The 27,769-nt window shown below is 39.1% G+C and overlaps 1 protein-coding gene across 3 annotated transcripts in view; it reads left to right on the top strand.

The window, feature by feature from the left end:
* Nucleotides 1–27,363, top strand: part of setx (senataxin) — a 29,837-nt gene extending 2,474 nt beyond the window's left edge. The window contains exons 2-25 of one of the 3 annotated variants that reach the window (XM_084136599.1): nucleotides 386–595; nucleotides 5,041–5,248; nucleotides 14,013–14,122; nucleotides 14,237–14,456; nucleotides 14,822–14,932; nucleotides 15,045–15,219; nucleotides 16,397–16,490; nucleotides 16,642–20,109; nucleotides 20,279–20,375; nucleotides 20,516–20,686; nucleotides 20,768–20,991; nucleotides 21,360–21,512; nucleotides 21,632–21,788; nucleotides 21,884–21,985; nucleotides 22,071–22,183; nucleotides 22,332–22,403; nucleotides 22,493–22,642; nucleotides 22,975–23,082; nucleotides 23,297–23,472; nucleotides 24,401–24,493; nucleotides 24,582–24,740; nucleotides 25,624–25,719; nucleotides 25,799–25,886; nucleotides 25,978–27,363. In XM_084136599.1, the coding sequence (XP_083992725.1) occupies nucleotides 392–595; nucleotides 5,041–5,248; nucleotides 14,013–14,122; nucleotides 14,237–14,456; nucleotides 14,822–14,932; nucleotides 15,045–15,219; nucleotides 16,397–16,490; nucleotides 16,642–20,109; nucleotides 20,279–20,375; nucleotides 20,516–20,686; nucleotides 20,768–20,991; nucleotides 21,360–21,512; nucleotides 21,632–21,788; nucleotides 21,884–21,985; nucleotides 22,071–22,183; nucleotides 22,332–22,403; nucleotides 22,493–22,642; nucleotides 22,975–23,082; nucleotides 23,297–23,472; nucleotides 24,401–24,493; nucleotides 24,582–24,740; nucleotides 25,624–25,719; nucleotides 25,799–25,886; nucleotides 25,978–26,472 (7,044 nt within the window). In that variant the 5' untranslated portion in view covers nucleotides 386–391 and the 3' untranslated portion in view covers nucleotides 26,473–27,363. Of the gene's footprint in view, nucleotides 1–334; nucleotides 596–5,040; nucleotides 5,249–11,763; nucleotides 11,877–14,012; nucleotides 14,123–14,236; nucleotides 14,457–14,821; nucleotides 14,933–15,044; nucleotides 15,220–16,396; nucleotides 16,491–16,641; nucleotides 20,110–20,278; nucleotides 20,376–20,515; nucleotides 20,687–20,767; nucleotides 20,992–21,359; nucleotides 21,513–21,631; nucleotides 21,789–21,883; nucleotides 21,986–22,070; nucleotides 22,184–22,331; nucleotides 22,404–22,492; nucleotides 22,643–22,974; nucleotides 23,083–23,296; nucleotides 23,473–24,400; nucleotides 24,494–24,581; nucleotides 24,741–25,623; nucleotides 25,720–25,798; nucleotides 25,887–25,977 lie in introns of those variants that run through there. The other 2 variants (XM_084136600.1, XM_084136601.1) reach the window with 2 other exon arrangements.
* Nucleotides 27,364–27,769: the final 406 nt, after the last annotated feature.

Genomic DNA, 27,769 nt, shown 5'->3' with positions numbered 1-27,769 from the left:
AAAAAAATAAAATAAATATATATATATATATATATATATATATATATATATATATATATATATATATTTAAACATTTTTCCCAAAGTAATTAGCATGCATTTAAGAGACAACGTTGGGTTGGTTGCATGGCCTTTATTTCAGTTAGTAGCGTTTCTGATTTCAGACAGAATTACTATAAACTAAATCATATATGAAACTTTAAAAGAGTGTGCAGTGACTGACCTGGAGTTGCTCCGTGAACAGAGTCGACTTTGTTACTTTGATAAAGTCTGTTTTTTTTGTTTTTTTTACATCATAACCCCGAGACTCGGATTGTTTTGTCATACACAGAAGATTCCCAGACTCCTCAAGACCGCACTCAGCTCTCTGTATCTGTGTGCACAGGTGATCATGATGGACAAGTGTATGTGGTGCACCACGGCCCTGGAGGCGGAGGGAGATGTGGCGATTGCCACCATGTTGAAACGCTACAGTCTAGGGCAGCAGCCTGAGAGTGTGATGGAGTCTCTGAATGATGACCTCAACTACTGCATGGAGTGTGTGGTGGAGTATCATCGAGCCAGAGACAAGGCCCCTGGTCTGACTCTGCACAAGGTACCCAAATAATGGCATATTTACAATGCAAAGGCATTTTAAGTGGCATTTACTTGTCTTAATACGCTGTTTGGTGGCATGAATGCAATTGCACAGCAATTCTAACTCTATACTTTCATACTAGGGGGTGAGGTGGGTCAGAGCAGGGATAATTTAGGATGTGTTCACACTTGGCAGGTTTGGTTCAATTAAAATGAGCTCTGGTGCGATTGTTCTGTTAGTGTGGTTTTGAACCAGCGTTGCCATTCAGAACCCTGGTGTGCACCAAATAAGCAGACCAAGATCCATGCCTTGCCTTGTGACCGTTAAAGTATGGTCTATTCTATATATTGTGGTGGAAATTCACAAATAAAATTAAAGTCAGGCTACTTTTTTTTTTTTTTTTTTTTTTTTATTAAATAAAATGAATGATCAGGGTAGTCTCTCTTACAACCGAAACGCATCTCTGAGAGCTGCAAACTGACCTCCAAGCAAAACAGAGTACTGACGAACATAAATATTATTTTAATTGGAAATATTTTATCTGACTCCCTAGACTCTTCCCAGGCCTGACCTTGATTACTGAAAGAAGCATTATCACAAGCTGTTTCTCGCAGCATTTGCAGATTAAAACTTTAAACAGAAGAGAGAGACAAAAAAAAGTTTAAAGGGGCAGTATAAATGAGTCTTCTACCTTCTACCGTGATGGCAAGAGGGGCCTGTGATCGGTAGTTATCTGAGGCCTTGCTTTTAAGTGCCTCAGATAACTTACAACATCTCCATACTTTACAGTCAAAATCTAACCCTTACATATATGCCATGACCTCCGTTGGGCAGCGAACTGCTTGAAACATTCTTAAACCATTAACATTCTTTAGATGCAATTACTTTGTCCTCCTCCTCTAATCCCTGTCAATAGCATAATATATTAAGTAACTATAAAGGTAGAGTGTGTGTTTTTAGAATATACAAAAAAAAAATATTGATTTATACGAGTACTATATGAAGACCTCTGATGCAAAAGCCTCTAAAAGCCACCTCTGTCAAAAATGAGATAATAATATTGAGTGAATGCTCTCCGCATATAGTATACGCTCATCAAATACTTTCACTTCAAAATCACTAAATCCCAGCCTCAGCCCATTCAGAAATGCCGGTACTTGGGTAGAAACCTAGACATAGGAGCCTGATAAAATTTTATATTAAACAAACTTTAGATGGACTTGGAGGCTTTTGCATCTGAAAAAATAAAATATATATATATATATATATATATATATATATATATATATATATATATATATATATATATATATATATATATATATATATATATATATATATATATATATATATATATATATATATATATATATATATATATATATATATATATATATATATATATATTACATTACACAATATACATTTATTTTAATACTTTTTTTCTCTCAAAAACAATGCATCTTTCATGATTAAGTTACTCGTAAGATTGGCAAAATGAATCCTGTGTAAGCAGTGGTATTGCTTGAAATGCACATAGGAAAATAATATTTCTCTTACAATTGTAAGAATTTAGGTAGTTTGAAAATCAGATATACTACATCTGCCTTTCTTTACTGTCACATGACCTACAGTGTCAGTTGTTCTTTATTGCCATTCATAAATCATCCCCCGTGGCCTCATGGGATGGTAAAGTGTCCAGCGAATGCGCTCTCAGATTCTCACCGGAAGTAGTAGGTTAGTAGTAGTGTTTGCCCACTGTTTTTAAAATACTATTAATTCGTACATACTAGTCTGTTGGCGTACCGTTTTCCGCATACTATATTGTGCGGAAGTATTCGATTTTGAGCGCAATATGTGTCTTAAGTACTGGTCTGACCAACTAGCAATTAGTTAAGGCTAATCAGTCTTAATTTTCTGATTTAAATTAGACCTATCTTTTCATGTAAAAATGATGTGAGTAACTTGTAAGACTAGTCTAAGCAGTTTATACAACAGGCCACCGGGTCTTCTCGTCATAAGGGCTACTTTGCCATTACAGTTTAGTATTGTATGTGTTGAACATACCATGTGCACATTACAGTCAGTGCATTTATATTAGCCTAGCACACAGCTTTGTTTTGCATTTTCGGTACTGAAGGGAATCCACATTCCTGAATCAACTGTAGCTTCAATAAATATCCTTTGAGTGTTTTTTGTTTTTGAGAGAAGCATCCAACTCGTGTTAAGGTGTTAACTTTTATATTTACTCTTCTAACTGACCGTGGCAGCCTAGCTCTCTGGAGTCACTCAGGCCTGACTCCTACATGACCTAGGCTAAATCAAAGGATGTTTATTGCAGCGGCAGTGGATTCCAGAATCCTCCCTTTCAGTAAGTTCTTGTACAAAATATACGCCATAAGATTTGTTTTGCATCTTTAGGTTTGGTGTTAAAAATGACAGCATGAAAGCTAGACGAACCAGGACAAAATGTATCCATTTCTTTTTGTTGTCCGGACCAAGAAAACCAAACTACAAACCCCCGTAGTTCGTCTTTACACAGAACTTACAGCAGGCACACGGCAGTCTTAACTCCTCAATCCTAACTGTGTAAAGACACAATTTGTTGATCCAAGAATGTTGTTGTATTGAGGTGAGTAACATAAAATGGAGACCAAAAAGATTAAAGACTAAAATGATAATGCAGCTTGCACTCGCATATAGTTCATAAGTGGTGATCTCATTCACAGGTCGTGTCCTCCCCTTTTTTTTTTTTTTTTTGCTTATCTTCAGTCTCTTTCTACAATTTTCACTATCTTATTGCTTTCTTTGACTGGTACATTCCATTCAGTGTGTGTCATAAGCCATGTTTCCACCAATTTTGGGATATCGGTTAATGGAAACAAAATCTAAATGTGCATAAAAACAAACAACTAGGAATTTAATTTAAAAAAAAATTTAATCTGAGACGCATGAACTACAATGGAAACACATTTACCGAATAAAATCCTTGACTCGCATCAAAAAAGTCATGTGACATCACGGTCACAGTCCTGCAAAGTAACATCTTTAGCAACCGTGTGAAAGTGAATGGCACAATACTGGGTATAAACATCTATTGGTACAGTATGAGTCACATGAATAAACATGCATCGTCGTTTTCACAGTCCACACTACAATGTGAAAATGGCTTTTTCAAATGTATCCACTTGGGACACTGAAGACCAAAACGGAGAGAAAAAGATGCATTTTCAAACTCAAAAATATATTAGTGTAGACTAGGCCCAATTTGGGCCTGAAATTCCCTGGTTTTGTTCATAGTGCTTCCAGGCTATTTTACAAACCTATTTCTCTAATAAAAATGCATTATAGCCTCTGTGAAACTCTCATTAATGAATCTGTCTCTCCCTAAGCTAAAAGCTCTATTAGTAAACTCTAAACCGCAATATTAGAGAGCATATGCTGTTAAACGTCCCTCGATAGGGTGTCAAATGTCCTTTTACGCTAAATGCAGGCAGCATCTGCAGGAGTGTTTTTACTCCTCAGTCTCTTTATACTTCTTTTTGGAAAATTCCACTTCATTAATCAACTCTTGTATGATACAATCTTTCTGTTGTATGCGTAACAATCTCTGTAATTCATGCTTGATCTGCAGGATGTCCTGCAGGATGTCCTTCAGTTGTGGCCTTCGCTGTTGTCTTCTAGCGGTTTTCTCTTACTTCATTTTAGCCTTTGCCATTCTTATCTCCGCATGTGTTTTTGACTTCCCCTCTTCATGCCTCTGTGTCCTCTCGTTAACCTTTGTGGTTGATTTATGAACATTTTATTTCAGGAACTTTAGATTTCACAACTTTTGCAGATTTCATCCTGTTTATAAAGAAAGGAAGTCAAGTGCAATGTCATTATATGAATTACAGGTGCTTTTCAAGCAAATAGCATTCAAGCATCTTTATATAACTACCTTAAAAGCAAGCAAAATAACTTATTTGAAATGGGTAAATGGCAATATAAGTATACAAAACTAGATGGAGTGCATTGCTTTCCATTCATTACTTGTTACTAAAAAAGGAATCAATTTGATGTTTGCATGCTATCAGAAATGCACTTCTCTGTATGTACAGAAATTGAGTTCTCTTTTTGCCTCTTGCGCTGGAATGTTTTTTATAATCGCTTGAATGTGTAAATTGGCATGACAACTTGTGCAAGTGATAATCTTTCACTCTATGATGGTTAAACTTCATAAACAAACCTGTGAATCACTCTACGATCTGATTAACCTCAAGAAACCCCAAACTAATCACCTGCATTTATGCATTAAGCAGATGATTTTATCCTAAACAACTTGCATTTCATTCAAGGTACATTTGTACATTTTAACAGTTCATGCAGTCCCTGAGGATTTAATTGTAAACTGTGCGGTTGCTAGTAGTGCCATGTTGTACTGTTTCAGCTTGCATGAGAGACTAATTCTCAATCTCTTACAGCGTTTGTGGGAAATGGAAAAGGCCCGACTCCTGAAAGTGTTGAAATCTAATCTGGACATGGAGCTGGAAGAGGATGATATATTTATCATTGAAGATGATCACGAGAAGCCGGTGTCAATGATCTCGCCTGCAGAATTCCATGACCGTCTCCGCTGCCCACTGTTTGAAGTTCTGAAGTATCCGTACCTGCTTTGCCACCGTGATCTGTGTAAGTCATGTTCCCATTACCAACCTCATTCTGTGTGGTCAGTGGCGTAACTAGCCAACACCGGGCCCTTATGCAGGATTACCAAGGCGGGCCCCCCTACTACAGCACGTGATGAAGCAATGTCCATGAGTAGGCTACCATGAATAGGACAGGATAGGATCATAGAGACACAGCATATAAGAGACAAGATGACTGACAAAATCAGGAGTAGCCTACACGAACCACAACAAAAACACTGGTGAATGTGCACCATAACACATGAAAAAACACTGCTGGTGACGGCGCACCATAACACATTGTTACTCACTGCTATGACTACACACACAGGCCTAGGTCCAAATGCATAAAAAAGATGCTCACTTACATTAGTCATTTTCCTGGCTTTCCTTTGTGTGGGGATTCCCCTGGGATTCCCCAGTCCCAATTGGAAACAAATTACACCAAAATCCATCATTGTTCGTTTCAAACATGTATTTAATGATCAGTAAAATATGTTGTTGCCATTATTTACTCAAATAAATTTGCGATAAAGTAAAATGCGATCAGACTAAAAGTAGCAAAATGCAATAGGGGGCCCCGGCTGTCAATCAATATCTTCCAGTCACGCGGGCCCCTGATTGATCCGGGCCCGTAAGCAACCACGCACCCTGCTTACCGACAGTTACGCCTGTGTGTGGTGGTTAAAAATAAGGACTTAACTTTCTTTTCTTTTTTTTTCTTTTTTTTTTTTTAAATTAATTCCACTGAGCATTCTGTTCCACTCTTAGTCCTCTGGTAATAAAGGTGTCAAAGAGCTTGAGAAAGGGCTAAGCATGTGGTTTGATGTTATTTGTTAGTACAAGTTTAAATGTAAGTAAAGTATGGAATAAATCCCTCAAGGGAAATTGTAGTGGGATATACAGAAAAAAATATCTACAGAAGATAACATGACATATAAAATATTGTTGAATAAGCTCGTCATTATTTTCAAAATGAACACTGACAGGGTAACACAAACATCCCACGCAGGTGCCTCATGGATATTTGACAATCATTCAACTTATATTAACGTAATGGCGGGCACGGTCATTGTAACTTGATTGTGTCGAGGCTTCTGGTCTCATCCGCTTCCAGTTATATTAGCTGTACAGTTCGTTATGCTGATTGATATTGCAAACTTTTACTTATCATATTTTATTATTGTAATCATAAACTCTGGTTTGGAACGCAAATTATTTGACCATTTATTGCATTTTGTTATTCGTCCAATTATTTATTGTAGCGGCTAATGAATTCGAAGTGCCCACACAATCACAGAAAATAGCTTACTTCCACGTTGCTACATAAGGTGAGTATATTTTAGTGTTAATACTAAAATATTTGCCACAATGGACTCTTTTCACATTACTGGGGCTTTCAGCAGCAGACGTCATCATAGTTGGGTAAACCTGTGGTGAATGGAAAATGCAACAAATATAATTTTTTGCGTCCCCATTTGTTCTTATAGCAAAAGGAAAAAAAAATCCACAATTTTGTTTCTATGACTTTCCAAAAGAGAAAAATAATGAGATTGATTACAGTCGTCAGAAGAGAGAAAGATGTCAAATTTGCCATCGCTCCCACAGCTGTTATATTAGAAACAACCACACAGCAGCGTTAACCAGATTTCTGTAATTTAATGACAAGGTAATATAACAAAGTATAATGGTACAAATGTACATTCAATTTAAAAGTGAAAATATAAAAACTGCAAGATTTGCCCCATTTTTATAAAGGTTCCTAATTTTTGTGTTTTAGGTCTCCTACGATAGGTTTACATGCATCAAAGACCCCCCCCCCCCCAAACACACACACACACAAATTTTCACAATATACATTGCACATCACCTCAAAGAGTCTGAATCTTCAAATGAACTATTTTCAGTCCATCTAAGCCCCTCCTTTTGGCGAGCCTACTCTGCTCTGTTTGGTCAGAGGGCTCAGTCTGTTGTGATCGGTCTTCTGCTTACAGTGCATGTTGGAAACCACAAAACGCTTTGTTGTAAATGCAGATTACCATCTGAATTTCAGCTCTGGAAACTTCCTCAGCGCGTGATACACAGTGATATGAACCGGAACGATGGCATTGTTTTTTCCTGTACCAATTACAGCACAGTCCTCATCCTATTGAACTGCATGCAAATTCAATTTGCAGCGCTGAAAATGGCGCCGCCTTGACATGTCAATCACAAACCAAACTCTTCCAGGCCTCAGCTACAACTAAAGTATTTGAGGGCGGGTTAAAGTAGTTGTTTGAGGGCAGCCAATGAAAACCATAGGCTGGCATTATCCAAATTTGTTACATTAAGTGGGTATGTAACGAAGTGAGACTGGAATTGCTGATGACACTTTTCGTCAGTTCAAAATCAATTCTTTCTTTTAGGAAACAATAACTTCATTAGTTGTGCGCTTTGATCTTTAAAACTTTGCAGACCTTTTACATTCATAAACCACTATATTATGCACTGCATGAAAGATAATATTCGAAAAAGTATAATGGGGCACTTTAATAACTGGTAATGTCATCACAGCTTTTGAAAAGGGCCCATTGACCAATCAGAATCAAACGAAAAAGCATGTCTGATCTGATGTGTAAGTGGCAAACAATTTTCTATTACTGAATAAAAGACAAACATGTAACAATTGTCTTTAAAGGTTATTTATTCCCTTGCAAGGATAGGTCCGCATAAACAGACATAAAGTGCCTGCAGAGTGTGACCAAGAGAGGGGTCATCCATCCTTATAGTAATTTCTCCCCCAAGGTTGTTTCTTGAGGCTAAATGAAGATATGTCTCAGACAAATATAGTCAATGTGTTAGTTATAGCTATTATAGTATACCCTTGAATGGAGACCCTCTGTCTCGGTCATACACTTAGTCACAGATTAACTTTTGTCTGATCATATACAAGGTCATACACATACTTGCATGCATTCATAAGGGTATGTATCGACACATACATGCATTCATAAGGGTATGTATCGACACATACATGCATTCATAAGGGTTAATAACAGTTCTTTGTTCTATCAATGTGGCAGAGGATCATGGGACTTCACATGCAATTAATTTAATTATCATATTTCTAATATTCTAAGAAAATGCAAACATATAGAACATTTAAATTTCTTCCACAATTCCCCTCTTTTTATCATTCATTGATAACTAAAATAATAAGACAGCAAATTTAAGTCATTACATCACATTTATACTCCATCTCTGATTTTCATATAAATTATCACTCTCTTAAACTTGTGAAATAAGGTTTTAAAAAGAAGAAAGCTTAGGCTGTTGGACATGCATCATTAAATTGATCCTCATCATTAGACATTCGAAGCATTTGGTATAAGATTGTTTTTGTCACCAGTCTCATTACCAAAGCTGAAATGCATTGCATTATACATGGTAGGCACATCAACACCAGAAATCCCACTTTTATTACTGGTAGTATTGTATGACATATCCAATAGCCCACCCTCCCCAGAGGTTGGTGAACCATTCAAACCATGGTGAACCATTCAAACCATGAGTCACTTCTGGGTGTGTTATTTTATGGCCATTCTCAGGTGCTCAATAATATTGGTTATCTGGAATGTAAAAACAGAAAGATGTTAATAACATTGTACATACCCCTCCTTTCTCAGCCATTAACAAGTCCAATACCAATCTATTCTGTATAACAGAATCTCTGATTTGTTTCATTTCATCATTAACCATTGTCAAAGCATTTTCAGTACTGTTTGCTATTGCTAACACAGTCCATGCTAAACCATTGATCTTATTCAATGCTACAGTAGTTCCTCCCCCTAGAAAGATAGACCACCCCACATTAGCTCCCGGTGTGGTCCATGGGTTAGAAAGTGTATACCCGTTGTGGCCAATTGGCATTGTTTCTGACAAAAGGTTAATGTCACTTTTCTGTCTCACTATCGATGGACGTTCTTCTGGCAATTACACTGATGTACCCACATTCATCAAAGCTGGATAGCAACAGCCTGACCATTTCTTTGGTTGCTGCTGAAGTGTCACTTGGTCCCTCGAAAGGGCACATAAGTCATGGTGTGGTTACTGTTGGTCGTAATTGAACAGTTCACTTTATCATTCTCCATATGAATTCTGATTCTACATTCAGGCCATCCTACCCTCAACTTTGGTTTTGTTGAACAAATGCACGCATCCCCTCTTTTGGGTGTTACCCGCAGTGGTTTGTTCATTAATACTGATCTGTTTACATGCATACACATTATTTTAGTTGCTGTTGGTGTCTTCCCCTTTTCTAATTCAGCTGCTGCTTTCAGTATCTTAGTCATTTGACACGGTATCAGACTCTGTTTCATTCATAATTTCAACAGTCAATGGTATTGCCTTCCAGGCATGTGACATTTGCAAACAGAGGCAGCAGCTTGAGTTTATTTTCAGTTCATCTTTTTGCAAAAGGGCCAAAGTAGATGCATAGCATCTCTTACTGCTGGATTAATCTAATTTTTCTCAACTTTCACGTCCTCCATCCATGTTGGCCTTTTTCCCACTGGCTCGTCACCTGGTTCGATCAGGGGTGCAGCCGAGCTTGGCGCTTTCCTTCCCACTGCCAGCTTGACCTGTTGATGCTAGTCAGTTCCTGTCCGGTCTACTCCACAGTAGCACAGTCCACTATTCCACCATTCCACCATTCTCAGTCTCTGTCTCTGTCTCGTATACATCAGGACTTATTGGTAGGGCTTTTACCCAATTGAGCCCAGTTTCCTCTCAACATTTTGCCAATTTGTTTTTTATTGTCGAGTTTTGACGAGTTTTCATGCTGGATAAGATCAATGTCGTCTCATATCAATACCCAAAAATTTTCCCACCTGTGTGATTCATTCACAAAGTGTGTTCCATTGTCTGAACTAATTCTTCTCGGGATTCCCATCTCAGCACTATTTCAATCAACAGTGCTTTTGCTACTGCTGCTGCATCTTGTTTTGATGTTGGGAAAACCAACACCCATTTAGACTACATGTCCACCATAACCAGGCAATATTTCTTTCCTTCACAGGGACTCTGTGGACTCTCAGGAATTCTTTCCTTGTTGTTGCCCCTTTGGACTACCCCCTTCTATCATGGAAAGCTGTAGTTATTTTTCTTGCTTCACTTTGCTTCGGTCTTTTTGGTCTTTCTTCACCTGCAGTTGTTCTTCTGCATGCAATGCATAATTTAGGACACTTTGAATTCATCCATCACCTTGTTTTCACTTCGTGTGATCTCTGCTCTCAGTCCATGCAGGAAACTGCTTGTCAGATGGCATTCCCAGAGCCCTAGTTTGTCGCCCCTTTCTTAAGGTTCCTCTGTGCCGCTGTATCTGCTGTAAACCTCACAGAATCGAGCATAATAGTCCTGGACAGGTTCCTCTCTGCCCTGGCTGCAGTTGGTTACCTTTGTGTCGATTTCTTGTTGGAAACGCAGTCTTTAGAGCAGTCGCCATCGCCTGGACAGCTGTTCGGTAGATCTTATTCTCGGCATGATCCCAGTCCGGATGTTTCCGCCTGCTGTCCGCTGTTGGCACTCTGCCACTCACTTTATGCCAGTCGCTCGCTCCCAGACTCACAGATAAGTCACCTCAGCTCCTGTATGGTTGAACCAAATTCTTGACAAAATAATTAGTGCCTCAGCAAATTACTCACCTGATTCACTTGGTTTAGGCAGATGTGCCATGGCTCAGTTTATATATTTTTCAGTCCAGTGTCTGTAGACCAGCATCGAACCTTCTGGTCCAGCCACTTCAATCATTGGGAGTTGAAACTCCTTTTCTTCCTCTTCATCTCTTATTTGGGACCTCAGTCCAGTTCTCATTGTCACTTCAGTTTTCGGTCGAGCTGACTTATCTGAGCGTTCAGTTGGAGCTAGGCTTGGGCGATATGCTCCATTTTCATATCGTCTTATCGTCAGCCTGTGAGATCGGCGATACACGATATTATCGTGAGGGGGCGGGGCTTACTTATTTGATTATTAACTTGCTTATTTACTCATCAATTTGCTTGTTTTATTACTTCGTTTTAAATATGAGAATTTTTTTTCTATTTTGCTAGCAAAGGTGGAGTGTTTATTAATAGGCTAAATCAGGTTATTTCCCGGTATAGTGAGGTAAAAAAAGATCCTAATCGTCAGCGGGAAATTTACGGACACACATTATCCTCTCATGCCGTTACAGATGCAGCATTTTGCCTGTAGGCTACTTCTGCACGAGATGAGAACACGTTTTAATTTCTTGGGTCAAAAAAAAGTGTTGGAGTCTGCGATATATGTCCTCCTACCAGTGCTCTCTCTGTCTGGATGCACTTCACTTATGCGCACCGCACTTCAATAAGCCCAAATAACGCGGGTTTTAAATGCCGGGAGAAATCAGAGGCAAAAATCTAAAAGTCGATCGGTTATACTTAAACCTATGACTTGACTCTGATAAAGGAAAACGGGTTAATGCGTTTACATGACCACATGCATTGTCAGTTTATTCTAATAATCGAGTTAATAACGTGCATGTAAACGCGCTCATTCCCTGAAAATGAAAGCAGAAACGGACTGAGCTTTCACTGCATTAACGGCGCGTTCTCTCAGAGACGACGGTGGACATAACGGTACAGCAACTATCAATTTACTGCCTTAATATTTCTCTTGTGGACTTACATTATTGACAGTGAAAAAAATTGAAGAATATTTCTTGTTAAACAAGTTTGAAGTTGCTTGTGATTTTCACAGATGGCAGAGTTTCACAGATATGCTTCGTGAACTAAAGACTTTATTAGGCCTAGGCGGCCTATATAATTTTATTGATATTATTATAATTAATATTTTGTAATTGTATTGTTTTTAGTGTTATTAGTGCCATTAAATATTTTGTTAATGTGCTATGGAAACAAAATACTGACGAACAACGATGCCGCGTCTTCATCTTGGCTCTGTATAAGACTGATGCGTCTGTTAAAACAAGCACTCTTGACAATTTGTGAATAGATCACCTTGCAATTCAATTTCGTTGTGGGATGTAGTTTTTTTAGTCTGTTTTAAAAACATTTTCTTTGAGGAGTCCTCATATACGCGCGCGTCGGCGCGCGTCGGTGATGTCGCAAGTGTGGTGTGGTGATGTCGCAAGTGTGGTTATGTGGTGATGTCGTTATAAATTTAGGCAAGGCAAATATAATTGTAGTTCCTAATTAATTTAATAACTATACTAGCTTCATAATAATAATAATAATAATAATAATAATGATTTAATACATTAATGGGAAAACAAGCCAATTATCGTATTGATATCGTCAAAGGCATCTGCCATCGGCGATATCTCTGTCTATCGTCGATACACGATACTATCGTCTATCGGCACAACCCTAGTTGGAGCTGACCTTCTCAGAGGTTTCTCAGTCCCCCCTGCTGCTACTTCGTCTTTCGGTTCCGGTGGGGCGTTGTTTTTTTAGGGAAACTTGGCTGTTATCTTGGTCGCCTCCTTGGGCTTCCGCTTGTAGCCGTGGGGGAGAGCAGTCGAGGTCTGGATCCAATTTCAGTGCTTGCAGCTCAGTCACAGGATACAGATAGGGTGGTGGTGTTAAAACAGACAGAACAGGAAAAGGGTTAATAGGTGTTGGTGCAGTAGGGTTTTTTTCCTCATTGTTAGATAATATATATTTATTTATTATTTTAATTTTTTTCTCTCAACAGGCCCTACAGCCCTATACGCTAGTTCCCTTTGCATTATTTTTCTCTCTCTCTGCTCTGCCTCCCCCAACCAGCACATGATTGTTTTTTTTACAATCCACACACACGCCTCATACAACACCCCTTTTGTTCACTCCCCTCTTCTACCGACTCTTGCACCGTGGTCAGCTTAGTGACACTTAAAGTTCCTTCTTCAGGGAAACCATGGTATTTGATTAATTCTTTAATTCCCTTCAACAAAATGCTTTGTTGTCCATATGCTTGTTTTCATCAGACCAAACACTGGTTTATCATATTGACCTTTTTTGCGCGTTTTACTCTGAGATTTCCCCATGATGCTCACTCTTTTCTGTGGTTTTACCTTGGTGCCCCAATATAACTCGACGTCTCTAGAGAGATATATTTTCACCTCAATTGAAAAAGGTGAGCACTCACAGCTTGCTCACAAATTTGATCATCTAGACCCTCAGGGTTTCCCCCGCTACAATACCGTGGATTATCTGAACACACCAGACTAGTAATCTGGACTAGTAATCTGTGCTAGTCACCACAGTGTTCCTTTGACCATCATGAGTAAATCCCCTTTAACAATTTAAAGAGTGCCTGCAGAGTGTGACCAAGAAGAGGGGGCATCCTTCCTTTTTATAGTTGTTTCTATAAAAAACTATAAAATGTCCCCCAAGGTTGTTTCTCGAGGCTAAATGAAGATATGTCTCAGCCACAACTAACACATTGTTTAGATTTGTCTATCATAGTATACCCTTGAATGGAGACCCTCTGTCTTGGTCATACACTTAGTCACAGATTTACTTTTGTCAGGTCATAAAAGGTCATACACATACATGCATTCATAAGGGTATGTATCGACAAATGCCATAAGGGTTAATAACAGTTCTTTGTTCTGTCAATGTGGCAGAGAATCATGGGACTTCACATGCAATCCTCTTGTCATTTTACTACATTTAATTGTCATATTTCTAAGATTCTTAGAAAATGCAAACATATAGAAAATATAAAATTTCTTCCACACCACTTTTCAACATTCTCTTCTTTCTCTCCAGGTGATATGGTGGTAAAGGCCTTATGCAAGTTGCAGGATATGAATAAGTCCTTAACTGTGTTTGAAAAGTATCAAGGAACATATCTGCTGCTTGTTCATCCCAATGACCAGGTAATTCAGTCAAAAAGCCATGGAAGAGAATAGACCAGTCCTCTTCTACTTTTTACATAGTTTTGGTAGTTCTTGGAATTGCTCCGTTTTATTTTCTTTGTTCTTACATTCCAGGTGCGGCGTTGGGCAATCGATGCTGCAAAGACCATGAAGAGTGTGGACAGGGATGCCTACTATGACCTTCAAGAGATATTCTTTTGCATGTTTTATGTCATTGAGCTTGGAATATCTTTGGATGTTCCAGACTTGGATCCTGGGTCTTACGCAGGGGGCACTGTAACAATGCTGCCGTCTCACCTCTATGACTCGCAAAATAAGAAGAATTACTGGCTAGGTCTGTTTGAGTTTTCTACAAATCCTCTTTTCTTACCGGTCTTTCCTTCCTTACTTGCTTCCTTCTGTTATTAAACTTGTTAAATTTGAGACATTTTGGTTTGTTCCTCTCTAGCTACAAGTTTCTGTTCCTCTGCTCTTAACATATTTCACCATTCTGCAGTTAGTATAGAAACTGGATCTGTAGAAGAAAAGGATAGGGATAAAAAAAAAAAGTCTCTGGGGTCTACTGTGTACCTATAGTAAAATAAGTGTGGCACTGTGTCCTAACCAGATGCATGTTCATGTGTTGTACATGTGGTGTTGCACATGTCGTGGTGAGTGTAATATCACCTTTTTGAAGTCATTCTATTTTGTGCCCTATAGGCATCTGTATGTTGCTAACGCAGCTTAGCGCTGAGGCAATGGACTCTCTGTTCATGGGACAGTTTAACATCCCGCTTTGCATACTCAACACCATGGATAGGTTGAAAAATGGTATGTCATGAATTTGGGATTTTTATTTTCTTCTGTTTCTAATGTGATGGGATACATTTAGATGCGGCTGGTTATAAAATTGATCCACTTAATTATTAATTTTTTTTTTCAGAGGATAACCCAGCTTCCGACCCATTCTGGCCAGCCCTCCACTGTTTCATGGTAATTCTGGACCGACTTGGTTCTAAGATCTGGGGTCAGGTTGACCCTAGTATGGCTTTCCAGACCATCACTGGAGCAGCCAGCTATGATATGGAAATAAGAAGCATCCAGCAAAAAACCATGGGGTAAGAAAGTCTGGCATTGCAGAATGCAGGATTTATATCATAATGAAATGTACTATTATTATTTACTTATTAAATTTATTTGCAACTTCTATTTACTTCTCTTCACCTGGCAAATTAAATATTATTTACATCATTGTCTATAACTTATTTGTGGAATGCGTCTTTAAAATCAAATTGTTTGCAACTCCCCATTACCATTGGTTGTCACTCCTTTAAAAATTTTGTAACCCTAATTTGGGTCACGCCTCTGTGGTAGATTTTTCTTATTTCGCACCTGACCTAAGTCTACCTGGGTCTCATCTACAGTCGATGTTAGTTTCATGGGTCTCGTCTACAATCGACATCCCCGTTCAATAATTTTTATATTCTAGTCTCCTCATCGACATTGCATCAACTTGCTGCGCAGCATTAAATAGACGTTGCCTTTGAATATGCTTTAATCACGGCCGGATGATCTTTATACACTCACACACTCAGTCACAAATGTTTCCAAACAACTTGGTCGAAAACTCAAGATTCAAAAGCATATAAATGTTGTTCCTGCAAGAAAAATAAACGTTAATTATGATGAATAAAAAAATCCATCACACCTCCCAAATGCATTAAAGAGACTAGAAATGTGAACCAAATTACAGCATCATTTTATTTTTAATTTCAGTTGATATTCTTAATATGCAGAGTATAACAATAGACCACAAATTCTGTTTTATTCTTTAAATGAATTCCCTGTACATTTTGTTTTTTAATAGATAGTGATGATGCATTTGAAAAATTACTATTCAGTGTATCACTATTCCCGCAGATCCTTAAATTCAAAATCTGCAAGTCAAAAACCTTAATTAAAATAAAAAGTGTAATGATTCCATTTCACTGTGCCATCAATTCTCTTCCATAATGCATTGCTTCAGGATTTCAAAATGAGTTCTTTAATTGCTGCCTTTAATTTAGCTTAATGTGATAAAGTGCGTTTTTAATGGTATTGATGTTCCCTGTTAATTTAAGTTCTGCTTTAGTGAACCTGCCCAATTTGACAAAGCAAATGGTTCAAATAGTGCCTTTTGAACAGTAAATGGTTTGTTTTTGGAATGCCATGTTTGGTGGAAGTAGTGTTGGCAGAAAGGGCTTATTAATGTGGGGTTATTTAATCTTTTTTTATTTTTATTTTTTTTATTAACAGGAGTATGGTTAAAGTAGAGCATGAATGTGATGACAATATGGTGACTTGCAGTCAGATGGTGTACGACTGTTATGCTTCAGAAAAACGAAACCAAGTAAGATTTCTCTTTTATTGCGCTACTGCACCACAGCACTTTTACTTTATGTAACAAACATTTACTGCACTCTTGGTATTATTTGCTTTTAATGTTTGTTAGGAAAAATACATTGTATACATATTTATTTTTCCTCCTGTTCATCATGTAGGCATCTGGTTCATCATCCAACAGTGGTATTTGCAGCAACTATGTGATCTATGAGGATATGCAGTCCTTGGTCAAAGTGCTTGATTCTGAGATGGGCCAGAGCATGCGTGTATATGGAAGCACTTTTCTGTGGTTCATTCCATTTGTTCGTTCCATAATGGAACTTCCAGAGCTCAATGCCTCCTTTATTAGTGAAGTCATTCACTATCTTTGTGATAAGATTCTAGCTAATCGACATGTACTGACCGGACAGACAAGCATGTGCGATAAAGTTACAGAGTTCTTCACCCGTATCCTCATTCAAATTGTTGAGCTACACTCTACAGAAGGACGTATGGGAATACTTTCTCGCTGTGCCCCAAAGTGGGTGGAAGTGATTGTCATGTGCATCGTCCTATCGGATGAACCACATGGACCACCAGACAAGATGGGTGGGATTCACAGCGTTAGTTCAACCTCGTACAATCTGGGTATAGTAGGAAGACTGCCTACGTCTGGAGGTGGCATTGGTGCCATAATTCTAGGCTGCATGACACTGATTCGACTGCTGCTGAAAGAAGGTATAAAGACGGGATCTGTTCCACGTGCAACCCATTTTTTGAATTTGCTTAACAAGCAGCTGCGTGGAGCTACAAACAAACGATGGAATCTAAAACATTCTGAATCTATAGAGCTTCAAAAGTGTTTAAAAACTGTTGTCCGGTCGATGCAAGAAAGAACTGCTTCTGCATCCTCTGTTCCATCACCATCTACATCATCAGTGGAGGCAACTACAAACACTGTTATTTCCAGAAAATCAATGCCAACACTGCAACAACAACATGAGGACCAGGAGGCGGGTCCAAGCAGAGCCTGTGGCTCCTCTTTTATTAAAGAGGAGCCACATTTGAATTCTGGCGATTGCTTCTTGGATGAGGATTTCTGCAGCGGTCTTGAGAACATCATAAAGGCTAAAAAGGAACCTCCTGTCCCCGTGTTAATTTCAGAGCTGAGACCTGCTGTTGAGTCGGAACATATTAAACTAGATCTGGATAAGCTGCAGGAAATTCGATCCAAATTAAATAACCAGAATTTGTCAAAGATCGAAGCCATTACCAAAAGAAAGCCTGGTGAATCCTTAAAACCTGTTCATTTGGCATCAGCTAAGGAGGAATGCGGTTTTCGAGCTACTGAGGAGGATGATGATGAGGATGATGATGATGAACCCCTCAATGTTAGACTAGCCCAATTGATAAAATCTTCTCGCCCCAAGCTTGAGTCTAGTGACTCTGAAGTTGACACTAGGGATGTTGGAAAAACGCATACCATGTCCACTGGCAACTCAAAGGAAAACATAGAGTCCAGTACCATTGTTATCTCTGATGATGAAGATTCTGATAATGATGAAAGGCTAAAAGACATCAGTTGGCCTGTTGAAAAGGAATGTGCCAAGAAAAATACATCTCCAGAACATCCTGATTTGCCTGAGAGTCCAGGGCGTGATTATGATGATCTCAGTGAATCACAAGTGTTTGAGTTTGAGACCCAGCAATATGTGGCATCTGCCTGGAATGATTCGGATGTTGATGCATCAGTCTTGACAAAGAAATCAGACCAAACACTCAAACCACAGGTGGAAGAAGCTCCTCATAAAGCATCTCCCTCATGGAGTTCAGATAATGTAATGATTCCAGATGAGGCCTGTCAGCAAGCAGAAGATAAGATCAGACAACAGCAGCAGCCACAAGAGCCAGCGGATCCATGTGAATTGTCCAAAGCATCCAGTACTGCAGAAAGCTGCGATAAATTTGTCAAACCAAAACCTCTGCAGGTTAAAAGCACAAAAACCATTCCATCTGAGAAGAGAGCCAAATCACAGCCTAAAAAGCCATTGATAATTGATGCCCTTGCTCAAAAAGTCAGAGGCCACCACTTGAAACGCAGCTCCATATCTCATGACGTAGAAGAACCTTCCTCATCAACTACTCCATCCTCATCTGGTATTCGATCTTCCTCTCCATCCTCCAGCTCAGTTTCCTCCTCTTATTTTTCTGCTTCCACCTCACGTGGCACCCCTGCCATTGTTCCTCCAAAGAAGGTGCGTAAAGCTGTTGAGCCAGAATCAACAGCGGAGCGTTTGGGATTAAAAAAGAAGGAAAGAAAAGCCTTTGATCTTTCTCAGCGTTCTCTAGATTGTGTGGCTAAACTGCGGTGCCATGGCCAGAAAGTGCAGGTAGAACCAAAACAGAAGATAAGGCGAGTGTCTCGAACCATTAAGACCTCTCCGCAGAAACGTATGGTAAAAAGCAACAAAAAACTTCTGGGATCTCAAGATATTCAGTTTTTCAAGCAAAGTCGTGAGAAGCATCCGAGGCCAGCAACGGGAGCTGTCACAACATTTGCTCAAAAACCAGCAAAGACAAATCAGCCAGGTGAAGTACCCTTATCAAAACCTACAGTTGCAAGCAATGGGAATGGTGATTTATTTCCTTGCTTTCAACCAGATCCTGATCAGCAGCAGGATAATGAAAAGGCTACATTAGAATCCAGTGATTGTAGACGTGATGGGGTTGGAAGTAATAGGACAATAATAGAGTCCAAGTACTTTCAAGCCAGTGAGCCTGCTAATGTCAACAGGGAAGAAGAAAAAGCCACCCAGGCTTCCGAAGAGGACTATGATGAAGAATGGATGTCTCTCACTCAGATGGAACCCACTGACATGGAACTGTCCTCTCAAATGGAGGAGCCTGAGGATGAAAATGAACTCTTTCTTACCCAGAGAGATCCTGTTGACATGGACCTTGATACAGATAGTGAGTCAGATTTTCCAGGGCAACCAGTGTCGACGCATAAACCTTTTCAGACTCCTCATGCCCCTCTTCCGAGTACCATGTGCAATGAAAAAGTTAATGATCATTTGTTCTTGAAGCCTGGCCTGCCACCAATGAAAAAGGCCAAACCTTCTACCACAAAAATATACAACCCCAGCTCCCGCAGTGCCTCGCTAGTCCTTGAAATGGAAAAGGGAGCTAAGCCTCCTCCTGCTGCTAATGTTGCTAAAGCGAAGATTCCCCGACCGCCCCCAGCTATGCCACCCCCCAAAACATTACAGCCTGTGACGCCTCCACTATTCACAAAGCCATTTCATTCACAACAAACTCCTCTGCCTCTGAGCCATGCTCCCAGGATGGTCACTAGTACTAAAATAAGCTCTACTTCAGAGCCACCATCTTACAAGGTATACCAAAGGCCTGAGACCCCAGTTAACAAACCAGCACCCACGGTGGATCAAACCCCACAGTTTGACCTTTCAATCTTGATCCAAGCAATTCTTAAATGGGAATATAGAATGCTTGAAAATTACAAAACATTTGGGAGTCCAAATGATCTATGCCAACTGCCGCTGAAGGAGGTGCCAGTTAATTTCCCTAGCTACCTGGAGTACTTCAACAGCTTGTACCCCCTGCTGCTAATTAATGCATTTGAAGAGGTGGGACTACATCTTATTTTTGTAATGCCTAAATCTTTAAATGTAATAGAGACAGCATTTTAAACAGCTAATTTGTTCTTGTCGTGCTATATAGTCCAAATCTTATGCTTGGAATAGAATGCTATGTATCAGTGTTAATGATGTTATTAATCCATTCCATTTTCAATAGATGGCTAGTGAATGGCTCAAAGAGGGCAGGGTCAAGCTTAACCTAAGGGTCATGGGTATAGAATACAGTAATCGCACGGCTAGTGCCAGTTTCACAGGTACGTCCAGCTATGTTGGGCAGATCTTCTTCTTATGTTCAGTTAAAGTGTATTCTAATATAAGTACAATTAATTATTAGTTCGCAAAGAGTATACTTTCAAGTATCAAGCTTTTCATAAAGTTGTACATATGTTTGTAGTGAGCATTTCTCAGGAAAGTGACATGAGGCAACTGTACCCAAAAGAAGATGACCTTGTGCTGCTTTGGCTGCCGGACAACACTGGGGCGTATGCTCACGATGAACCAAATTTCCATGAACCACATCCTCATTTCGGTTGTGTGTCCCGGTCCATTGTTTCCAGAGGTTCAGGTGTGGGACTTGTACACAATCCTTAATGATATAGCACATTTATGTGCAGTGCACTGTCTCATTACTCTTGTCTTTCCTCAGGTTCCATGTCTACCCTAAACCTGACTATTCAGACCCTTGGTAATGTGTCTTCGGTGAATGCCCAACCTGTGCGCTGTGAAGTTATTGGATCTTTGATCAGCATATTCCGGGAGTTTCGTGCACTATGCTTGCTGCGAAATGGACCAATGTTGCGTCCTGTTCTTGCTCCACATGTGTCTTATTTCACACATACACTGCATAGCCCACCGGACCTGGACGCATCAGTGAGTTTGGGTTTATCTGAAGCAGTGGTGGTTCCTAATCTTGATCCCAGGACTTACAGCATTGCACATTTTGTATGTCTCCTTTATTTAATACACCTGGTTCAAATCATCACTTCTTTAGTAGAGATCTCCATGAACTGAACTGGGTGTGTCAGATAAAGGGGGCAAATAGTTGTATGCATTTTCTTTCAAATTTTCATACTACTTTACTATGTATTGGGCCAAAATTCAACCCTAGACAACTATTCTTGAGCTTTAGTACCTTTAGAGTGATCCATGTGCAAGTCCAATAGGTGAAATCTAATAGGTTGATTATGTTCTAACATTCCTTTTATGTGCTCTCTTTCCTCTTTCTCTTTGTATTCCAGGAGTACAACAGGGACCAGGCAAGAGCAATATCCTGTGGTCTTGCCATGATAAACAGAACGCAGAAGACCCCAAAATTTCTCCTTATTCATGGTCCTCCAGGAACTGGAAAGAGTAAAACCATTGGTGGCTTGTTGTACAAACTACTGTCTTCGGTATTTATCTTTTATTCCTGTGCACGCTCACAAGGACACCTTAATCATACTGCAACTTTCAAGGTTCATATTTGCTGAGTGTTTTTTGTGTGTGTGTGTGTGTGTGGTTATTTGGTTAGGGTAATAACAGTGTTGCTTCTGTGGGGAACCTTCACTCCAAGACTCGACGGACACGTGTTCTTCTCTGTGCACCCTCTAACGCTGCCATCGATAGTCTGATGAAGAAAGTCATTGTGATCTTTAAAGAAAAATGCAGAAACCTCAACGCTCCTCAAGGTTTCCAAGCTTGCACATGCATTGACAGCTGAAAAAAAGCATGCATGCCATATTCTATCACATTAAAGCATATGACACAACACTTTTGTGTACAGGTAACTGCGGTGACATAAACCTGGTAAGATTGGGAAATGAAAGAACCATCTCGAAATCACTAAAACCTTTCAGCCTCGACCACCAGACTAAAGCTAGAGCACGTGAGACAAATTTATGCATTAACACCTGCATATGCATAAACTCTTGAATTATAATTTTATAAGCTGTGTGTGTGTCTGTGTGTAGAGCGAGCCCTGCAAACTGCAGAAGCTGACGTCCAAAGGCAGAAGGAGCAACTGGACCAGACTATTGACAATCTTTCCCAGCGATGTGCAAAGACGCCAAAGGATTCTGCTGATGTAATGCATCCTCCACGGAATTATTACACAAATTTCTAAAAGACAAAGAATATAGACTATGTTCTGAATGAAATGATAGCGTATTGATTCATGCACTTTTATTTTAATGCTGTCTTAAATTTCTGTAACCTCATGGGTTGGATGACAGTTCAAGAAGTTGATGGAGAGGAAGAGGCAGTTTCTGAAAGAGAGAGAAGGACTGAGTCGTCAGATTAAAGCGGTAAATAGTCACGCTATTTAACATTCATGTTTCAGAATACTTATTCTCAATACTGCAACAAGCAAACATATCTCTTGTATTTTTCTTAGAGTCGCAGTAGGCGACAAGAGAGTCAAGCATTAGTGCTGCAGAATGCTAATGTGATCTGCTGCACGCTCAGCACCAGTGGAAGTATCGTCCTCGAGAATGCTTTCCGTCGACTGGGACATGAACCATTTAACTGTGTCATCATCGATGAGGTACTAAAATCTCTTATAGTTTGTGGTTCCATTTAAATGTTTTTGTTGTGTTTTTTCCCGTTGTTGTTCAGTTTTATTTGGTTCAAATACTAAATTAGATTCTAAATACTCTTACCATCTATTGACTTCTCCAATGAAGTGAATCTCTTACCGCTAGTACAACAAAACAAGACTATATTGTTTTTAATATCATATGTTTTATTTGGCTTTTGTCGTGGTGCATATTTATCATTGTCAATTTACTGAATATAATGTTTATATCATTATAAACATACTAATACTCCTAACCAATACATTTCATAGCCACTTTGTTTTTCTTTGCACATTTGTAGGCTAGCCAGGCTAAAGAAACTGAGACGCTGATTCCCATGCTTTACCGAAGTCCTTCCATTATCCTCGTTGGTGATCCCAACCAGCTTCCACCAACCGTTGTCTCCCAGGTAACCCACCATATTAGCTGCATAGCATTTGTATTACAGCATACAAATTTAAACCCATACTTTTTGTTTTTTTGCTTCGCTTTGTTCTAAATTATGGCATTTAATATAAATGGCAGCAAATAAATCTGCAGAAAAACTTTATTATTTTTTTATAAAACTCCTTTGCATTTTGTGCAAGATATGAAAACTTGTTTGTGTGTGTGTGTTTGAACAGAAAGCAAAGGAATTTGGCTATGATCAGTCTCTTATGGCAAGGTTATGCAAAAATCTTCATCCATCAAACCCACAACTCTCTCCCATCGTCCTCCTCAGCGTGCAGTACCGCATGCACCCTGACATCTGTGAATTCCCCTCCAAGTACATCTACAACAGTGCTCTTATGAATGACTGGTATGCACACATGACACTTTTTTTTTTTTCTTTTTTTTTTACACTCGAGGCATTTGTAGGGAGGGAGAGAGATAAGAATGCTCTGAAATCAGACTCCTCACCATGTTTATGATGTGTAGGAAGGGGCAGTGCAGGCAGCATTATGAGGAGCAGTGGATTATGACCGAGTGTGAGTTTAAACTCCTAAGGTCATTGAGAGGACCGTGCTCGTGGTGAGTGCTCAACACAATGAGCTGCTAACTGCAAACTAAACCGGGACCCTGCAGACCTCAAGAAACGTGATCCAGCGACATGGATGTTGCCATCCTATTTGCGTGTGACTCCCACTTTGCTATGAGGGCCTATTCATACTGAGAATACAATGAAGAAAGCAACATGAGTCACAGATAAAAGGTGTATTCACCAAGAGCACTCCAGTTATTCTCATGCTTTATCAAAGGTGAAGTGTGCTGCACAAAATGTAGAAACCAATCCTGTCGACTTGCTCTTTTGTGGACACGCAGGGTGTCTCACTTATTTGCCACTGATTCAATTTCGATTGAGCTGTGATATTGTGACACAACCAATATTGCGAAGTTGTTGGCATAGGATTGTTCAGTATAACTGTCAATAATAGAGGTGTACTTTTTTCATTTTTCAAACATTTCATTTTTTTGCATTTTTAAAATCTTGTTTGTAAATGAAAAATATAAACTCTTTTTGCTAACAATATTAATTAATCACAGAGTAAATAATTAATTGTGCCAAAAACCTACTATTTAAATAAAGCCCAAGCTGCAATTTAATTTAAAAAAAAATCAGAAATATTTTTGGCCAGTCATTTTTCTCAGTTCATCTGCATTGCGAGATGTGGCAAAAAGCAGCATTTGCACAAGTAAAAGGTCAAGTAGAAATTTGGGCTTCTGATTTATGTACTTTTGTCCCACAGCGAGACTGCCCAGAAACGCTGTTCCTTCAGCTGGCCCTTCAAGCCCTACAAAGTGTTCGACGTGACGGATGGGAGAGAGAGGAAGGAGAGAGAGTAAGAAATAGAGGATTGTGGGTGGGACTTTACTGCCTCTTGTGTCTCTGTCTGAACACTTAACTTACTGTGTTTCTCCATTGGTCAGTTCATTTAGCAACCACAAAGAGGTCAGTTTGGTCTTGCTGCTGTTGAAGCTGCTGGGCGAGAAGCAGTCAGTGCGAGTCGGTGTCATAACGCCCTACAACGCCCAGAAACAACGGATACTGGACGCCGTTAGGAGTTCAGGCATCAACAAGCAACTTCAGTGAGTGTGAATTTTCTTAAGAAAAAAAGTTGGTTTTCATAGTCTTTCATCAAAGTGTAATAAATTGTTTTTTTCTTTAATTATTTATTGTGGCACGCTGTAGTAAAATGAGTAGTAGTAAAATTAATTTTTGTACAATGAAATGTTTAACACTAGAACTACCAAGGCAGTCATTTTGACTGTTGAAATAAAACCCATGTAACTATAGGACGCAATGATGTGTCTATTTTATTCTATCATTGTTATTTTATTAAAATTACAAGACACAAAGTTTTGAGTATTTCTACCTTGAATGGCCACAACAGTCATACTGACCGTATGCATACAGTTTTCATTGTAATTTTACAGCATGATATTTTTGCTCACTAAAACAAATATTGGTTACTAAATCAGTTAGTTTTCTCGCAGTTTATTATATTTTCATATTCTTTACCCATGACGGTCAGAATGACTGTTTTGGCCAGTTTGGGGCATATGCGTTTCATATGTGCCCATAGAGGTTTTAACTATGCATTGAAATGCATATTGGCGATGTTGTTGTATTCTAATATCCAAGGATGAATACATTTGTTTTTATTTTACAAAGAAAATAATAGAAAATTTATCACTTTTGACTGTATCTGTAATTACAATAGCTGTTCTGTGGTTGTCGATTAACTAATACATTTTCACATACATTAGAATTAAAATGTGTTCTGATGTTTATTATTACCTATCCTAACATTACAGATCCATTTATTCTTAGATTTGATATAGCTTATTGAAATTATATGCAAATAATGTATGAGCGTTCAGAATGACTGCTAGTAGTTAAATATACTCTTGAAAATATTTACTTCAATTTTAATGTAGTTGTATTATAATATGCGCAACTGTCTTTTAGGGTGGACGTAGATACTGTCGATGGCTTTCAGGGCAGAGAAATGGACTGCGTCATTGTGTCTTGTGTGAGAGCCAGCAGTGAAATGGGTTCCATCGGGTAAGTGTGTGTAATATCAGTGTGATCTACAGAAATATTCATGTTGCAATGTTTGAACCAGGAACATTTCTTTCTTAAGGTTTGTTGGAAATCGGCAGAGGATGAACGTAACCATTACCAGAGCCAGATTTAGTCTCTTCATACTGGGACATCTACGCACACTCAGGGTAACGTACAGATTTATACACTGGCTTGTCTTGACCCACCCGAAGAGGTGCTTTTTAATGATGTTTTAATGAAATCAATGCATTTCTGCAGGAACAAAGGGATTGGGGAGAGTTGATTGAGGACGCTGGGAGACGGGAAACTATAATCAAAACCATGCAAAGAGATTTTGAAAGTGATGTCAAGAAGATTCTTAAACGTGATCCGCCGACTCGCAGTCTCTCACATCCCCCTGTTGGGCGATCAAGCACTGTGACCTCACCTGTTTTGCAGTCTCCTATGGAAATAGACCCTGCGCCACACTCTAGCCGTGACATGAGCAGCGTTCAGGCACAGCAGCCTATGCCACGTCTAATACCTTTGGAGTGCCCTAAAGACCCACGGGTAAATGACAGGCCCAAAGACCCACGGTTTCCAGAGCGGCAGCCAATCAGAGAACAGGGACAGGGCAGGCGGGGCTTACCAGCGCCACGCCTACCAACGCACAGATCTAATTCATATGACGCTGACTCTCAAAGTACCGGCCAATCTTCCAGACACTCTTCAAAACACCGCGGTTCCCCACCGCCAAAACGACACAGGAGATAAATTCATTATCCCTGTTTTTATTTTTCATTAAAGCTTAACCGCAATCCATTGAGAGAGATGTTTTTCCTCATGTCCTCTTCTCCATGTTTTGAAAGCTCACAAAGGGTCTGTGTTAACTCTTTCTCAGGCATAGGCAATTAGCTTGATGAATTAGTTTGATGGCAGTGCTTGCCTAATCTTGGACTCTTCCAAATCATCCTTTGCTGCTAAACACACATTGAACATATCTATTTTATTCATGAAAAGAGATGTTTTGTTCCCTACAACAGATTTTGGTTTTTGGGCCTTGTGCTTGTCTTCCCAAAAAAATAATAATAATGCAATAATTGCACTTTCTTAAGATGTTGGTCTTGCTCAAAAATAACCAGTTTTGGTGTATCATTCTGTATAGTTTGTCACTTATTTAAATGTAGCTTTGATTTAAGGTTTGTTGCAGGGATGCAAGTGTGTTGTGCATGAATGCAGTGTTATTTGTGTTTCACTGGTTGTTTTATACTGACTTTTAACATACTGCATGTGGTGAGTAGGTCTTTTCAGTTAAACTGCATTATATTTGATTGAGCCAACGCTTAGAATAGATTGTACAGGTAATTTTGATAATTAAGTTAAAGAAGGCCAATAACAGAACCAGAGGAAGTCTTCCTTTACGTTTTAATTTCAAATGTAAAATACCATGTGTTTAAGTTGTAAATTAGTGAAGTTTGAAACTGTACAGTTTAAGTATGCTAGCCATATACCTGGAGACTGAGAGATCGACCCGCTACTGTGGTGTTTTTCTTGAGTTTTATCTTTTGTGTGACCAGTTTTACAAAAGTGTACGAAGAGGTCTTTGTTTTGTACGAATGCACTTTTTGTAGACAGGAAATTAAAAGTTCCTTTTTTTTGTATTTACTTTTGGATATTTTTATTTTATTATTACTTGGTATAAATGACAATCACTGCACCAGCTGATTTCTGAAGCACTGCAACTATTCTTGATAAACTGCTTGTTAGTGATGCGAGTGATCCACTAAATCATATCATGGTAGGCTAGTCTATTCCCCCCATCCCACCCCATCCCATCCCATCCCATTCCATTCCGAATCCATATTATTTAAACATATTGAAATAATGGATGACTAGAATACTAGGTAAATGAAAATAATGTTGATCAATCATGAATGTATTGACCCCTCTCTCCCTCCCCTCAGGTCTTTTTAATATTTATCTTGTTTGTCTGTGTGTGCTTTATTGAAGTAATAAGCCAGTCGCAGCTATGGTTTTATTTTACAGTGGTTAAATGACTAGTGCATGGTTT

This window comes from Abramis brama (assembly GCF_963993115.1).
Source record: "Abramis brama genome assembly, chromosome: 15".
NCBI lineage: Eukaryota > Metazoa > Chordata > Actinopteri > Cypriniformes > Leuciscidae > Abramis > Abramis brama.
Note: the sequence above shows the minus strand (reverse complement) of the source record. Positions and strands in the feature narration are given on the sequence as shown.